This window comes from Dasypus novemcinctus, chromosome 13, assembly GCF_030445035.2.
Source record: "Dasypus novemcinctus isolate mDasNov1 chromosome 13, mDasNov1.1.hap2, whole genome shotgun sequence".
Lineage (NCBI taxonomy): Eukaryota > Metazoa > Chordata > Mammalia > Cingulata > Dasypodidae > Dasypus > Dasypus novemcinctus.
In genome coordinates, this window is record NC_080685.1 from 97,984,451 (window position 1) to 98,000,761 (window position 16,311).

General features: G+C 38.1%; 2 protein-coding genes and 1 non-coding gene across 6 annotated transcripts in view; 2 read left to right on the forward strand and 1 right to left on the reverse strand.

The window, feature by feature from the left end:
* INTS7 (integrator complex subunit 7) overlaps window positions 1–4,734 on the reverse strand; it is a 114,512-nt gene extending 109,778 nt beyond the window's left edge. Inside the window, exon 1 of one of the 4 annotated variants that reach the window (XM_071207714.1) lies at window positions 4,420–4,734. Coding sequence is in view for 2 of the 4 variants with exons in the window: in XM_004480998.4 (XP_004481055.2) it covers window positions 4,420–4,513 (94 nt within the window). In the remaining 2 variants the exon portion in view is untranslated. The remainder of the gene's footprint in view (window positions 1–4,419) is intronic. The other 3 variants (XM_004480998.4, XM_058275172.2, XM_023585360.2) reach the window with 3 other exon arrangements.
* Window positions 1,319–1,398, forward strand: LOC111761282 (small nucleolar RNA U2-19). The gene has a single exon (XR_002794688.2). It is a non-coding gene; the product is annotated as a small nucleolar RNA U2-19 (small nucleolar RNA).
* DTL (denticleless E3 ubiquitin protein ligase homolog) overlaps window positions 4,583–16,311 on the forward strand; it is a 39,352-nt gene continuing 27,623 nt past the window's right edge. The window contains exons 1-5 of the mRNA XM_058275173.2: window positions 4,583–5,027; window positions 9,237–9,362; window positions 10,107–10,205; window positions 11,176–11,237; window positions 11,322–11,442. Of these exons, the coding sequence (XP_058131156.1) occupies window positions 4,976–5,027; window positions 9,237–9,362; window positions 10,107–10,205; window positions 11,176–11,237; window positions 11,322–11,442 (460 nt within the window). The 5' untranslated portion in view covers window positions 4,583–4,975. The remainder of the gene's footprint in view (window positions 5,028–9,236; window positions 9,363–10,106; window positions 10,206–11,175; window positions 11,238–11,321; window positions 11,443–16,311) is intronic.

Here is a 16,311-nt window from a genome sequence, read left to right on the forward strand (position 1 = left end):
AAAAATAGGCAAGCGGAGTAGGGGTAGCTCAGTGGTTGAGTGCCTGCTCTCTGCTCTACATATACCAGGTCCTGGTTTCAATCCCTGTACCTCCTTTAAAAAAAAGGAAGAAAGAAAGAAAAATAGGCAAAAGACTTGAACAGACATTTCTCCAAAGAAGATATAACAAATGGCAAATAACCACATGAAAGGGAGCTCACTACATTAGGGAAATGCAAATCAAAACCACAATAAGATACCATTTCACACCCACTAGTAAAATGGTTACTATTTTAAAAACATAAAATAACAAATGTTGGAGAGGATGTGGTGAAATAGGAACACTGTTCATTGCTGGTATGAAAGTAAAATGGTACAGTGGCTGTGGAAGACACTATTGGCAGTTCCTCAGAAAATTAAGGATAGTAAATCTGTATGTCACAACAATCTTACCTCTAGGAATATACTTCAAAGAAATTAAGGCAGAACTGGAACAGATATTTGCATACTGGCATTTCTGGTGGCATAATTCAAAACTGCCAAAAGATGGAAGCAACCCAAGTGCCCGTTGACAGCAGAATGGATAAACAAAATGTGGTATATACACACAAGGAAATATGATTCAGTAAAAAGAACGGAGTTCTGACATGTTACAACATGAATGAACCCTGAAAACATCACGCTGAGTGAAATAAGCCAGATATAAAAGGACAAATATAGTATGATCTCACTCATACGAAATTAGAATATGTAAATTCATCAAGTCAGAAACTAAAATATAGATGACCAGGGGCCAGGGTAGATGTAGGGAATGGGGAGTCAATGCTTAATTGGTACAGAATTTCTGTTAGGAGTGATGGAAAAGTTTTGGTAATGGATTGTGGGAATGGGAGCACAACATTGTGAATGTAATTAACACCACTGAATTGTATATCTGAAAATAGTTAAAATGGGAAATTTTGGGTAGTATATGTTACCAGAATAAAAAATGTTTAAAAACCATACAACTGTACAACACAGTGAACCCTAATAGTTTTATGGACTATAGCACAATATTGTAGCACACTAATACAAAGTGGTAATAATACGGACAACTGTGTGTGAGAGGGGATATGTGAGAACTCCGTACTCTCTGCATGGTGAGGGAGGGAGAGAGGTAGGGAGGGAGGAAAAGAAAGGAAGAAGGAAAGGAGAAAGCAGAAAGGAGAAAGTAAGGAAGAACGAACGGTGGGTATTCCTTGGAGTACATTTTTGGGAAACTGATCTAGAAGTTTTGGAACTGCAAGAAAGTTAAAACTTGTATCTTTCTTTATCTGAGATCTGCTTGTTAACTGAAGTGGATCAATGATGAAAATAGCCAAATCTGAGCATTAGAAGACCTTCTTAGTCGATCTGATACATGATGTCTGTTGTTTAAAATAAAACAATAAAGGCCTATGTCTGGTGTGTGTACTCACATGCATTATCTGTATGCATGTTTATCAAGGTAGGTGACAGTTGATAACTGACAAACTGCTAAAGGATGAAAGCGATTAGGGAGAGTAAGTGTGGAAAAAACAAACATAAAACAACCCATGTAGCCTTCTGACCCTATTGACTTTTGGCTCCCAGAACAGGACTACTTTCATTAACAGGTGAAAGACAATAGGATTCAGTATTTAGTCAGCCATTTGTTTCTTACAGATCTGAAATGTTTCTATTTCATCCTTTCTTTAAGAAGGAAAAAAAAAATGGTTAGTTTTTTTTCTTAATACAATTGCAAATTTTTAGGAATTAATTCTAGATTTCTTATTATCTTTGTGTACCATCCTGATCCATGTTCTATGACCTCTGCCCTAGTGTCAGCATGGGTCAAGTCCCATAGAACCAGAGAGGCAGAAAATGTCTTTAGAAAAGGAAGAGATATTAGCTCTAACCGAGACCTGCAACTAATAATGGGGAATAAGTGTTTCAAAATGGGGAAGGAAAAATAATGAAATGTTCAAAAATCATATTTAATATTGTAGTTTTACATTTCAGAACTAAAAAAAAAAAGCCCTATAGCTTTGACAATAGAAAGCAAAGCACAACATCACTTTCTTGGCTGATGGGGATGCACTAAAGATACTGTGACTCATGTATCTTCAAAAAAAATACAATTAAAAAAAAAATGATGGGGTGCGGGGTGGGGAATGGGGTATATGGCAACCTCTTATGTTTTTTAATGTAATGTTTTCTGTGATGTATTAACTTTAAAAAAGATAATTAAAAAGTTAAATTAAATTAAAAAACAAACAAAAAAGATACTGTGACTCAGTTAAAGGATTATTCATTAGGGTGTTGTGATTTTTTTTTTAAGATTAATTTTGTTCTTTATTTCTCTCCCCTCCCGCCCCCCGCCCCAGTTGTCTGCTCTTTGTGTCTATTCATTGCATGTTCTTCCGTGTCGTTTCCATTGTTGTAGTGTTGTCAGTGGCACCAGGAATCTGTGTAGCTCTCCGTGTCTGAGGTTGCCACTCCTGGGTAGGCTGCACTTTCTTTCAAGCTGGGCGGCTCTCCTTATGCGGCGTACTCCTTTTTAAGCCGATCAAAAGGATATAGGGAAGCAGAGGTGGCTCAACTGATAGAGCATCCATCTACCATATGGAGGGTCTGGGGTTCAATCCTCAGGGCCTCCTGGCCCATGTGGTAAGCTGACCCACATGCAGTGCTGCCATGCACAAGGAGTGCCATGCCACACAGGGGCGCTCCCGTGTAGAGGTGCCCCACGCGCAAGGTGTGCGCCCCGCAAGGAGAGCCGCCCCATGTGAAAAAAGCGCAGCCCATGGAGTGGCACCACATATACCAAGAGCTGACGTAAGAAAAAAGAGATGCAGTTTCCCAGTGCTGCCTGATAATGCAAGCGGATGCAAGAAGAACACAGTGAGTTGACACAGAGAGCAGACAAAGGGTGGTGAAGGGGAGAGAAATAAAATAAATCTGAAAAACAAAACAAACAAAAGGATATAAGCACTGAAGAAAAAGTCTGAGAAACTCTTACCTAGTCCAACCTACTAAAAACGTTTATAGATGAAAACAAAACAAACCCAGAGTCCCAAAGAAGTTAATAGGCATGTCCAAGTCAAAGAGCTGGGAAGTGGCCCAAAGTGGACAAATCATTCCAACTTATAGTCCAGTTCTCAATACATTATACATTGTGTACATTAACTACGGATAATCAAAAATTAACTGTATACCAAGATATAAAATAAGGTTCCACCTACACAATAAAAAATTCTTTAAGTACAATAAAACAAATGTTTCACATTAATACCTGAGTTCTTTATTGACAAATATCCACCTTGCCTTCCATATTCATACATAAGGGACATATCTTTAGCATTTTTTTTCTTCAACAATGCCACATTTTAATGGGTACACAATGCTTTTACTTGTTATCAATTATGAGTTGGTTTTGAAACAATTCAGTATCACACCAACTGGGATGATTACTGATCTCTCCATTCCTTTGGGGTGACTCTGCCAACAGGGGACAGGTTCCATTCTATTCCAATTTTTGTTGCTACATATATTCATACAGCAACACAGAAAGTGGCTCCACTAGCTAATACAGCATTACCGTGTTTGTCATGGAAATCAGGTGTACGCTTCGGGTGACTGTGCCTTGCCATCGCTTGCTGAATGCTTCGAACTCTGAGATGACTCTGTGCGTTTTTGGCCAACGGAAACATCGTGAAGTTGTAGACAGACTAGGGCAACTGCAACTGCTGCTACTTTGGTGCACTCTCGTTTATTACAGGCCTCTTCTGCATACAATTGTATCACTTAATATTTACAACAATCTTGCCAGGTCACTGGTACTGTACCCACTATGGAGACAGCCAATTGAGGCTGGGTGAATTTAGGTGACTTGTCCATGATCATAAAATCTGCAGAACTCTAAGCAGCTTCGACTACAAGCTGCACCCCATCAGGAAACAGAACACGTGGACCTCGTCTGCAGAGTGAAAGCAAGCAGGATCTCGCTTTCTGAACGGTCTTAGCAATATTTAACCTGCCTTCCAACCAACAGGTAACATAGTTACGGAAATCGAGTGACTCTATAAACTCGGTGCAAGATTATTCAACCACTCCCGACGAAGACCAGGTCTCAAATGAACGTAATGAAAAATAATTTCATAATTGCCACTTAGCATTGTTAGCAACTAGCCATTTCACTACTTAGAAAATGGGGACATCACTAGAGACCCGTGCAAGGCCAATCAAATGATCCTGCGTCTCTCCTCCATTTCCCAAAGCGGCCTAAGCCTTCAGCGAAACAAAAGCACAAGGGCGGGGGTCGAGTCTCCGCCCAGCGAAGCCACGCGCAAGCGCCTTTCCGGACGCTCGCGAGGTTACCACCTGGTGGCGCCACTCCCCGCACCGCACCCGTTTCCCACGTCAACCTGCTCCTTCGAATACCTTTGTCTAGTTCCATAAGGGCAGAATTAGCATCCAGTTCCTGTTCGCCATAGCCAGCATCTGCTAGGAAAGACTTAGCTGAGTTTGACGCCATGATCCAAATTGTTCCTTGCTCAGCCTATTCATAAAGAATGCAGACGCTAACACGCTGCCCCCACGCCGCCATCTTCTTCCCTCGCCTTCTCGCGGATTTTTCCGCCGCGCGCTGGCAGGCCGTGTTACGCCTGCGCCGTGGCCCCCTCGCGGTTCGCCAGCCCCTGTTCGGCCCCCCGCGCAGGCGCTCAGAGCGTTCTCGAGCTCCAGGTTCCCGCGGATGAGAGAAAAGGAGGCGGGGCTAGAGTGGGGGAAGTGACTCTAAGGCGCCCGGACGCCGCAGCAAGAGCCAATCAGAGGTCGTTACGTCAGTTTGGCGCGGAGTTTGGTGGCCGGAGCTTGCAGTGGCGGGAGTTGGAGGCAACAACGAGTCGTGTTCTGAGGGGCGCATTCGTCGATTTCTACTGCACTTGGGGTTATTTTCACAGATTCTCCCTCTGTTGAGCCTTTTCCTCCGGCCCAGATGCTCTTCAGTTCGGTGCTTCGCCAGCCGCAGTTTGGCGCCCCGAGAAATGGTGAGTAACGGTCCTAACCGCTGTTTGCTTGCTGGCGGGATTCACCTCCCCGAACATAACACCACTTCTAGCCCGGGCAGACGCAAAATCTGTTTCCCAACTGAGTTTGCCCATGGCAAGAATGAATTAGTGTTAACGCGGACTACTGATGTAAGCTGTACTTACATTCCTTCAGAGTACTTTTTAAAAATATGTAAATGTAGGTTGAAGGAGGGAGGAAAACTGAGTTAACTGGCCTCCAGCGTCTCACTTAAGGCCTTAAGTCTACGTTGCGCGTTAACTGGGAAGTGCTTGCATTTTTTTATGGTTCTCTCAACAATCACGTGAAATCGACCGGACGCGTATTCACTCTTTAATTAATTCATTTGTTGTAGAACTTTAATGAGTCCTTATTTGCAATGTTTGGAGGATACACCGATGAATATGACCGGACGCACTGTTACGGAACTCGGTCAAGCAGAGAAGGCAGGATATCTGCTGTTAGCAGGGTTAAAATCCTTTTTTGCCCTTTTGTGGTTAAGTGATCCCCATAACCACACCCCCACACCCCCCCAGAGAGAGGCTCTGGTAATAGATTATTACTCCAGATGTTTTTCGATGCGAGAAATAATACACAGTGCTGTTATTTACAGAAATGGGATCAAAATGTTTTGTTTTTCCCTCTAACGGCCTAACTTGAACATATTTCCATGTTAGTATATAGAAATCCAATTTATTCCTTTGGTTTCTCTTTGGCAGGAAGAGATTTGAACGTAGGTTTGGATGTCATCAACCGGAAGCATTCTGATAAGGGAGTTATTAGGCATTTAAAGATCGTATGTACAGGGAGTCTTCCTTCCCCTGGAAAACATAAGAAAAACAAGAATATGAGAAGGGAAGCTTCTTATATTTTAAATGATAGATCGGTCTAGGAAAGGAATGTTGAGAAGTAATTCCTCAACTTCCCACTCTTGGTCTAATACTTGGTATTTATCCCATCCTTACCTACTTTACTCTTTTAGATAGTCTTCTTAATTATATTCTAAATGTTTCTGTCCTCTGTCATGATTGGCAGTATGGCACTTTGTCTTTGGAGTTTAACTATCTGACTTCTCATTCCAGCGCCACTCATTACTCTCTGTAAACTGAGGAAAACCATTACTGTTTAGCGTCTATTTTGTGATGAATTTTCGCCTATATCGTCTCAATCTGTCTACTTCCCCTCCCTCTTTACCATTCACAAATATTTATAGGACCACCTCCTTTCCCCTTCATTGTTGGTTTCCATCCTTGGCCCCTTTTCTTTTACCTACTCTCTTGGATGATCAGAGCCATAGATGGGGCTGATTCCACTGCTACCTACAGGCTTCCATGCCCTGTGCTTTCGACCCATTCCTATAAAAGCTATGTGGATGTCTCCGCCGAGATGGTCAGTCCCCCAGCCACCTAAAAGTCGAATAACCAAAACTGAACTCACTCTTCCCTCATGGCTGCTTTATTACCTATTTTAGGGAGTGTTCCCATTATTTTAAAACTGTCTTCCCAACCAGAAACCTCTTACCCTAGGGTTAGAAGTCACTCTTACCCTATCTTGAATCTGTTCCAGTCTTACCATCCGATTTCCCTTCCTTCTTGTCTGGACAATTGTAAGTCTCTCAAATGGCTTCTTAGTTTCCCCTTCTCCAGTTTTTTCTTCATAATGCTGCCAGTGATCATTCTCAAATGGAAATCTGGTTAGTCTTCTGTGCATTTTTAAGTTGATACCTAAACTTTTGTAAGTTTAAATGTGCAAAGAACATAATATTTGGTGTATTGTGAATATCGATATTTAAAAATAAAAATCCTACATTACTCTTTTAAATGTACCTAATAGAACCTAATACTATATTGATTTGATAATCAAATCCATTTTTCATTCTCCTTCACAGAATTTATCCCAATGTAATTTAGTTTTCTGCTTGAAAAGTTCTTTTATTCTTTTATTGATTATATTCCTTTTTAAAAAATATATATTTAATGTTTTTGTCATCATAAGGCTCCAAGTGTTAAAGTCTCTTCTGAATTGAATTACTGTTACAATTAGGATTATTACATAATTGATCAAAATAATATAGAGTACAATTTTCATAAGTAATTAACAAAAAGTTAAATTTTATTGGAAATAACATCTTCTAAAGAGATGGATATCAGTGAGTATATATAGTGACTTTATTAAAGGAATTATATAGTTGTCTCTTTGTTGGAGGTCCCAGATTTTATACCTTGGGTCAATACAAAGTGTAAGATCAGTGGGTGGCTATGCCTTTCTTTTAAAAGTGAAGAAAGGGGAAGGAGAAAAAGGAGAGCCTTAACCTTAGACAGATCAATTTTAGAAATGTATATGAGGAGGTTGAGTGTCTGGAAATTGATTCTCTGAAAACTTTGCTGTCTTCACACAACTCTTGGAAAAATCTGCATGTGACCCCAGGGACTTAATTGTACATTTAGGAAAGAATAGATTTTTCCAAATAAGTGTTGTGAAGAAGAGCATTCTCAACATATTCAGGAAACAGCATAGCATAATAATGATCCCAAAGTAGTTCAAAGCTGCTGGTACACAGAATGTGTATTTAGTGCGGAGTGTTGAGATAAAGGGTTAGGACCTGGGCCAATGAGGCAGAGTTGAGGGGGTTACTTACTGTTCAATTGTAAAGAAATTGTTATCCAAAGCATATCATCTTCAATTCCACTTAAATTGTTTGAAATTCAGCCCTTCTTGAATCTTGCAGTCACTAGATTATTATTTTTTAATCCCAAATCACAAGTATGCATTTTCATAACTTTTTGTGAAGAGGCTTTCATTTTTTCAGTTTGTTCTGTGGATGGATATTTCCGAACTCTACAATAAAACTACTTATTGTCTTGGTTCTTTTAATGCTCTTTAAAGGCTTATTTACAATGAAATCTACCTTGAAATTATGAGTTAATACCTCCAGGAATAATTACTAAGACTGGATTAAATTCCATTGTCTTCTTTTCACTAATTCCTTCAGGTTATCTTCAGAACACTATATTTTTCTGAGGTCATGTCAGGCTAATATCTCTCTAAACAGTACATTTTGATGAAAAATGAGAATTGCAAGTGCCTTAAAATATGAGTATGTAAGAAATAAATAAGGCAAATTCCTTTTTTAAAGGGATCATTTTTAGGGGAAAATTTTACCTTCTATATAGGTAAAATAGATATTCTTTCACCTGTTCCACAGATTATTATCTCTAACACTTCCGTTGTTATGGAATTTTGTTATTTAGACAACTTTCAATAGATTTGTTTCCTCCAATGCCTAATGAACATTTGTTTCTCAATATTTGTTGAAAGAATGTTTTTTTTTACATATTTAAGTGTGTTGACCCACACATCACTATAAGAAAAACAAGAGTGAGCATGGCTTACTATGTAGGACTATAGTTCCCAAGAAGAATAAACTTTCTGTCCACCTTGAATTTCATGCTGTCTTCTATATTCAGTGATATCTTACTCATCTTTCAAGACTTAGATTAACTTCACCTCCTCTTAAGACTTCCCTAATTGATTGTTCCTCTAGGGCTAGGTACATAACACATTTCTTTAAAATTGCGCTAATATACCTTAAGATCCTATGACCTGTTAACATTCTAGAATCCTGGGATTTCAGTACTGGGAAGGAAAGAGGAAATGGAATTAGTATTTTCTTGGTAAATACATAGTATGATGGTTGGTATAGTAGGCATATGGTAGGATGTATATTATCATTAAATTTTTTGACGCTGGATTATGTATGATATTGCTGGTAATTTAAGAGTATTCAGTAATGTTGATTTAGAGATTTCAGAAATATAATGAAATTTGAACTGTAGACAAAGAATGGTAGTTTTATTGTTAATGCTTTTATGGTTGTTTCTTTGGTGGAAGAAAAGGGAAGATCTTTAAAATGCAAAGGCCACTTTTTTTGTAATACCAGTGTACTAGCCAGAGTCTATATTAAGATGGTAAACCCAAAGCTATACCTTTTACCAGCAGTTGGGAGTGCCCTTTCATTTCTTCCTTTGGACCCCTTAGGAAAATACTAGAAACTGTACATTCTAGAACACTATAGGTATAGTGAATCTATGTTAAGTGTTCAAACCTTTAAAAAACAATTTACCTTTGTATTTGTTAAGTGTTGAAATGTGATATATTGGAATTTTTTTTAAGGATATTTCTTATTTTAGGGTGGTCTTCACAGTACCCTCTACAGTCCCTTCTAACTGGTTACCAATGCAGCTATAATGATGAACACACTTCTTATGGAGAAACAGGAGTCCCAGTTCCTCCTTTTGGGTGCACCTTCTCTTCTGGTAAGGGAATTACTATTTAGGCTAGGCTTGCACAGAAAATCTGGCTCATCCTTGGAGGAAGTAATATACTCCCAAATATCCTGGAATTCTCCCTTTTAAGGAAAAGTAAGTTGGGTTCATGGTAGAATTTTTCTGAGAACCATTTTCTTTAGATTTATTAAAAGATTTTCCTTAATCTCTATGCATAAAGACTTTCCCTAATCTCTATGCATCATTTTTTATTTCCTCAAAAGCATAAGACAATAATAGCACCATTTTTTAAACTGGTATAAGAAAAGGATTGCAAAAGTTCAGCCATCATGAAAACTTTACTGCCCAGGAGATACTCCTTTTGATCTGATTGACTCTTTCAGAGATCTATTGGGGATCATATGAACTGATATAGAAATACTTGCCCCATGTTTAACTGTTTAATAGAAGAAAGGTGAAAGGTCATGAAAGGGAATTTAAAACTAATAGTCTCAGCCTGTTTCTATCCTATATCATTGCATATCTTTATTTGTCCGTGGCTAGTACTGCTCTTGATTGAGCCTTTCTCTAAATAATGATAATCCAAAGATAATTTTGGTGGTTTTGAGTCATTTTTTGGATTAGATATGGCAAATTTTGAATCCTCTTCCCTATTTTCAAATATATGATTTGTGTTTACTTTGTAGCTTTCAATTGTACTGTTATTTATATATCTTTACACTAAATTTTAAATTTCTGTGTAAATCTTTAAATATTTTATTGTTTCTTAATTAGCTCCCAATAATGAGAGTATACTCGCAGTTGCCAATGAAGAAGGCTTTGTTAGATTATATGACGCAGAATCACAGACTTGCAAAAAGAAGTGCTTCAAAGGTAAGGTTAAGTCTACAGGTTTTTATTTTACATTTTTAAATTCATAAAACTTCAAGTAAATTATATTTGAATTCATTCCCAAGTTATTCATTTATGATTAAGTCTGTTTAGGCACCAAGCTAAAAAGTAAATGGTGGGCTGCCTATTTGTCAGTAACTGTTAACTATGGAAATGCCTTTATTGAAAGTTAAGAAAAATACATTTTAGGATTAAAAATTAAACTTTTTAGACTTAATATGACTTGGAGAAACATTGCTTTAAAATATTTCTATTGATAACGATCTTCCATATATTAGGCAAAGTTCTACTGGCCTTAGTGAATTGGCTATTTGGAATCAATAGGTCAAGTGTCAAAATAACCAAAATAAAGTAAAGGCTATAAAAGATGCAAAAGAAGTACAAAGAAAATGACATAGGTATAGGTATCAAAGAGAAAGCTCGATGGCCAGGAAAAAATTTCATAAAGGATGGGACATTTGAGCTGTACTGAGATATTTAGACCAATGGAGATAGAATAAAATACTCCAAATGGAGGGAAAACCTAGAGATAGGAAGGCATAGAACAGTAAGGAACCAGTGATCCAGTTTGGTAGGACTAACATAACAGGGAGATAAGCCATGCAACAGAGATAAAGACCAAAGCATGCAGGACCTTGAAGGTCAAACTAAAATTGTTAAGGCTCCATTCAGAGGGTATCATGAAGATTTTGAACTGGAGAATGTTTCAGAAAGATTCCATCTTAGAAAATATGTTACTAGTCAATTCATGGAAAGGAATTTAACATCAGGTGCTAGTTTTCGTAATGAAGGAAATGTGTAATATCTGTCAGTCCACAGATTATCTCTGGTTCATGCACTCTAGAGTGCTGACCACTGATCTTTTCACCACAGCTTTCAAGGCATTTAAACTGCTGTTGGTGTGGCTACCACAGAGCATAGTCATTTTACAATCACCGTTTGCTTTATTTAGAATGGATGGCTCACTGGAATGCTGTCTTTGACCTGGCATGGGTACCTGGAGAACTTAAACTTGTAAGTGACTTTAATTACATTGAGATCTGAGTAAATACTGGTAAAGTGTTGTTATATTAAATTGTGCTGCCTTATTTTTGAAAGGTTACAGCAGCAGGTGATCAAACAGCCAAATTTTGGGATGTAAAAGCTGGTGAGCTGATTGGAACATGCAAAGGTCATCAGTGCAGCCTCAAGTCAGTTGCCTTTTCTAAATTTGAGAAAGGTAGGTTTGTGCCTATCCTCGTTTATTTTCCTAATGTCCTTTATGGTGAGGCAGCTGCAATTGTCTCTACCCTTTCCTCTGTCAAAGTTGCTACTTGAGCAATACAGAAGATTGAGATTCTAACATGACTGAAAACCTTAATGAAATTAAGTTGATTTGCAGTCCCATTCCTATGGGATTATCAACAGCTTGTTCCTGAAAGTCAAGAATCTTTGGGTAATTATATTCTATAATCTTATAGATAAACAACCACAATACTTCTTTCAAGTTTGAGCGTCCATTGAATTCAAAACCTTGTACTAGACACACATTTTTTTTTTAATTTATTGAAGTATGTCACTCATCCAGAAATATACATAAAGAAGTGTATAGTAATAGTTGTGAATTTATAAAATAAACATATATAATATCACAGGGCTCTCATACCTCACCCTATCACTAATACCTCTCATTGTTGTGAAACATTTTTAACTAATGGTTAAAGATCATCCTCAAAATATTACTACTAACCAAAGTATTTTTTCCCCAACCCACCTTATTATTATTATTTAGGTCATTTATACATGAACATACATGAACACATAAACAATAAGTGTATAGTAAAAATTCTGAACTTACAAAACAAACATGCATAACATCATACAGGGGTCCCATCTATTAACTCACTACCAACACCTTGCATTGTTGTGAGAATTTTGTTACAAAATAGGAAAGAATGTTGTCAAAATCTTACTACTAACTATAGTCCTTTTCTTATATTTGGTGTATTTTTTCCCCCAACTTACCCTCTTATTATTTTTTATATCTATTTTTATGACAGAGGTTGTAAACTTACAAAACAGTCATGCTAATGTGCGGAATTCCCAAGTAACACCCCTCTATCAATACACCACACCATGATGGGACATTTGTTACATATTATGAGATAATATAATCAGACCATTACACCAACCATGGTCCATTGTGTACATCTAGCACACTTTTCCGTACTCCCCATTATCAGCACAGTACATCTTTGGCATAGATGCATGAATATTACATTATTACTGTTAACCACAGTCCATAGATCACTTCATTTATATTTTTCCCATGCTTCTCCACATTTCCACCTTCCTGTAATAGTGATGTACATCTGCTCTAGTTCACAAAGGACACTCTTCCATCTGTACCATCAATCAAAAGTTTTATCCACCTCTGAGTTTACTGTGTTATTCAGTTCCTACATTATTCTCTAGCTTTATGTCAATTGGCATTTATATCCCTAGACTACCCTTTACAGCCACATTCCTATTTATAAACCAGCTGTTACTCATTATAATATGAGTAACTCCATACATTTCCACACTTTTACAGTACAGTAATTAAAACTTCTACATACATTAAATGTAAGTAGTCCATCTCAATTATCTCCTTTAAGAATCCACCACCTACCACAAGGACTCCCAAGGTATTTTCCTACATTTTAGAAGCTTCATGGTTCTTTTATGCTTAGGTTTTTGATCCATTTTGAGTTAATTTTTGTATAAGGTGTGAGATAGGGGTCCTCTTTCCTTCTTCTAGCTATGGATATCCAGTTCTCTCAGCACCATTTGTTGAATGGACTGTTCTACCTCAGCTGGGTGAGTTTGACAGACTTGTCAAAAATCACTTGACCACAGATGTCAGGATCTGTTTCTGAACCATCAGTTCCGTTTCATTGGTCTATGTGTCTGTCTTTTTGCCAGTACTATGCTGTTTTTACCACTGTAGCTAGGTAATATGATTTAAAGTCCGGAAGTGAGTCCTCCAACTTTGCTTTTCCTTTTTAAGATGTTTCTGGCTATTCAGGACCCTTTACCCTTACAAATAAAATTGATAATCGTGTTTTCCAGTTTAAAAAAAAATACTGGTGGAATTTTTATCAGGATTGCATTGAATTTTTACATCAATTTTGAGTAGAATTGACATCTTAATGACATTTAATCTTCCAATCCAGGAACATGGGTTGTGTTTCCAATTATTTAGTACTTTTAAGATTTCTTTTAACAATGAGTTATAGTTTTCTGAATACAACTACTTTACATTGTTGGGTAAGTTTATTCCTAAATATTTGGGTTTTATCTGTCATATTTTATTTTCACCACTTTTGATACTTAGTTACTTTTATTGATATTGATATAGATTTCATTTCTAGACTCTCTTCCATCCTCTTTTTCCTGTCTTGTCTTTCCAGGCTGTAGCACACCCTTTATTATTTCCTGCAAAGCCAGTCTCTTTGTTATAAACTCTCTCAGTTTCTGTTTATCTGCGAATATTCTAACCTTGCCCTCACTTTTGAAAGACAATATTGCTGGATATAAGTTTCTTGGCCAGAAATTTTTCTCTTACAGTATCTTAAACATATCATACCACTGTCTTCTTACCTCCATGGTTTCTGATGAAAAATCATCATTCAATCTTATTGGGTATCCCTTACATGCTATGCATTGCTTTTTTCTTTCTGCTCTCGGAATTCTCTCTTTGTCTTTGGTATTTGACATTCTGATTAGTATGTGTCTCAGAGTTGGTCTGTTTGGATGGGAGTACATTGTGCTTCTTGGACATGGATATCTATGTCCTTCAATAGTGTTGGGAAATTTTCCACCTTTTTTTCTTCAAATATTCTTTCTGCCCCCTTTTTTTTTTTCCTTCTGGGACACCCATGACATGATATGTTTGCACGATTCTTGCTGTTGAGACCTTGTTAGTTTTTTCCATTCTTCATCTGTTCATTTGTATGTTTGCTTTCAGAGTCGATTTCTTCAAGCTCACCAATCCTTTCTTCTCCCTCCTCAAATCTGCTATAATATGATTCCAGTGTATTTTAAATTTCATTTATTTCACCTTTCATTCCCTTAAGATCTGCTATTTTTCTCTGTATGCTTTCAGATTCTTTTTGCTCATCCAGTGTCCTCTTGATAGCCATCCCATTGAATTTATTGAGATTTGTTTGAACACCTATGATTAGTTGTCTCAACGCCTTTATGTCATCTGGAGGCTTATCTTGTTCCTTTAACTGGGCCATATCTTTTTGTTTCTTGGTGTGGATTGTAATTTTTTGTTGGTGTTTTGGCATCTGGCTTACTAGCTGTATTTATTCTGGGTGCAGTTTCTCTCTTTAGTTTAGGGCTTTCTGCCCTTTCTGCCTTGCTGGTTGTGTAGGAAGAGCCAAGGATGTAGTTGGTGCTGTGAACTGTGGAGGCTCAAGCTGCCCTCATTGCCCCAAGGATCAAGGAAGCCTCTCCCAACCAGGGGTCAGGACACAGTCACAGCCAGGTGTAATAATCCAAATCATGCAGACCTAGACTGTAGTTGCCCAGAGAGACTGATAAGGCTTCACGTCCCTTTCTCCCCTGCCTGGGGCAGGGATGGAGCTGCAGGGATGGGCAGTAATTATCCAGTGTGGGTCCAAGATGACCGCAATTGCCCTGGTAGACTTGTGATTATTCGATCTGTGCCAGGCAAATGTACCTGCAGTTACCCAGAGAGGCTGGTTGGTGCAGGTCCTGCCAGCTTCCTCCCTGCCAGAGGTGGGGCTGGGGCTTAGGCTAGAGCTGCAGTCTGATCTGGATGGAAAGAAGCTGGTCCCTACCAGCACTGTGATTTTCAGTCTGTCCTGCTTCCCTCATGCCAGGGGTGGAGTTAAAATGATGACTACAGGCCTCTTCCTGATTTGGACAGGTTCAAACTTTAGCTATTCTTAGGATTATACTTTAGCCCACCGAATTTCCCACTCAGTGGCTGAAGTTGGTGCCCAACCCTCTCTTCCTCCCCCATTTTTGGGAAATGGAGCTTAAAATTCCAGCCATAGAATAGCTCCTGAAGTGGCTTGTGCCACCAGTGAAGGATGGGCACCTGCCTTCGGGGTGTGGAGTGCTCTACTTAAGAATCTTCTCTGCAGATGGGCAGTCTCCTCCTTCCATTCTTTCAAGGATATTGCAGGATGCTCTTCTTGTGTCCTGGAGCCCCCAAACAGGTGCTTTAGATAGGTCTGGTGATTACTAACTGCTCTGTAGTACAAGCTGACTCTAGGAGCACCTTACTCTGCCGCCATCTTGCTGGTTGTGCACACATTTTATCTTTTTGTTGAATAGTTACTTTAACTCAACTTATTAAATTTTAAATGGGGTATAAGACTGGGGTGGAAAGCTAAAAGACTGTACATAATTCTCTACTAAAAAATTTACCTTGTAATTACTTTAAACAGTTCAATCCCATAGTATGTTTTGAACTGTATTTACTTAACTGCTAAAATGGAGAGCATGATTTAGAGAGTAATATAATGTGCCAGAGTGCTGTAGAAACTAGGTAAAAACTTAGTAGGGGTATCTAAATGAACTCTTTTTTCTGGCTTTTTATTTTGATTTGTTTCTCATTAATTCAGCACTCAGGAATATTAAGCTGGGTTGTTGAGATGTCTCAAAAAATGTGAATGTAAGGTTATGGAAATCTAAAGAGTAATTTAGTCCCTTTTGCTTAATTTTTAAAATTCTGTACTTGTGAATCTTTGCCAATGTGCTCTAGTAGAAATAGCACTGTGTTAGAAATTGGTGCAAGTGACTCTTACCACAGCTCTAAATAAATGGGCCACTTGGACTAATTGAATTAGTCTGGGTGGACACTGCCCCTTAAGGTTTGATTGGTAAAACACAGACTAGATTTTGCTCCTGCTCACCAGCTCTTATATGGGGCACAGCCTTTACAATCATACACAGAAGGCTTGTGTTTTATTCTCGACTCTGGCTAATATTGGGAAAAATCATTTTTATCTCCTTGGGCTTTCATTTCCTTATGATGTGACTAATACCTATTCTAACTTAACAAAAATACTGGAAGCAGAAAAATGAGAGA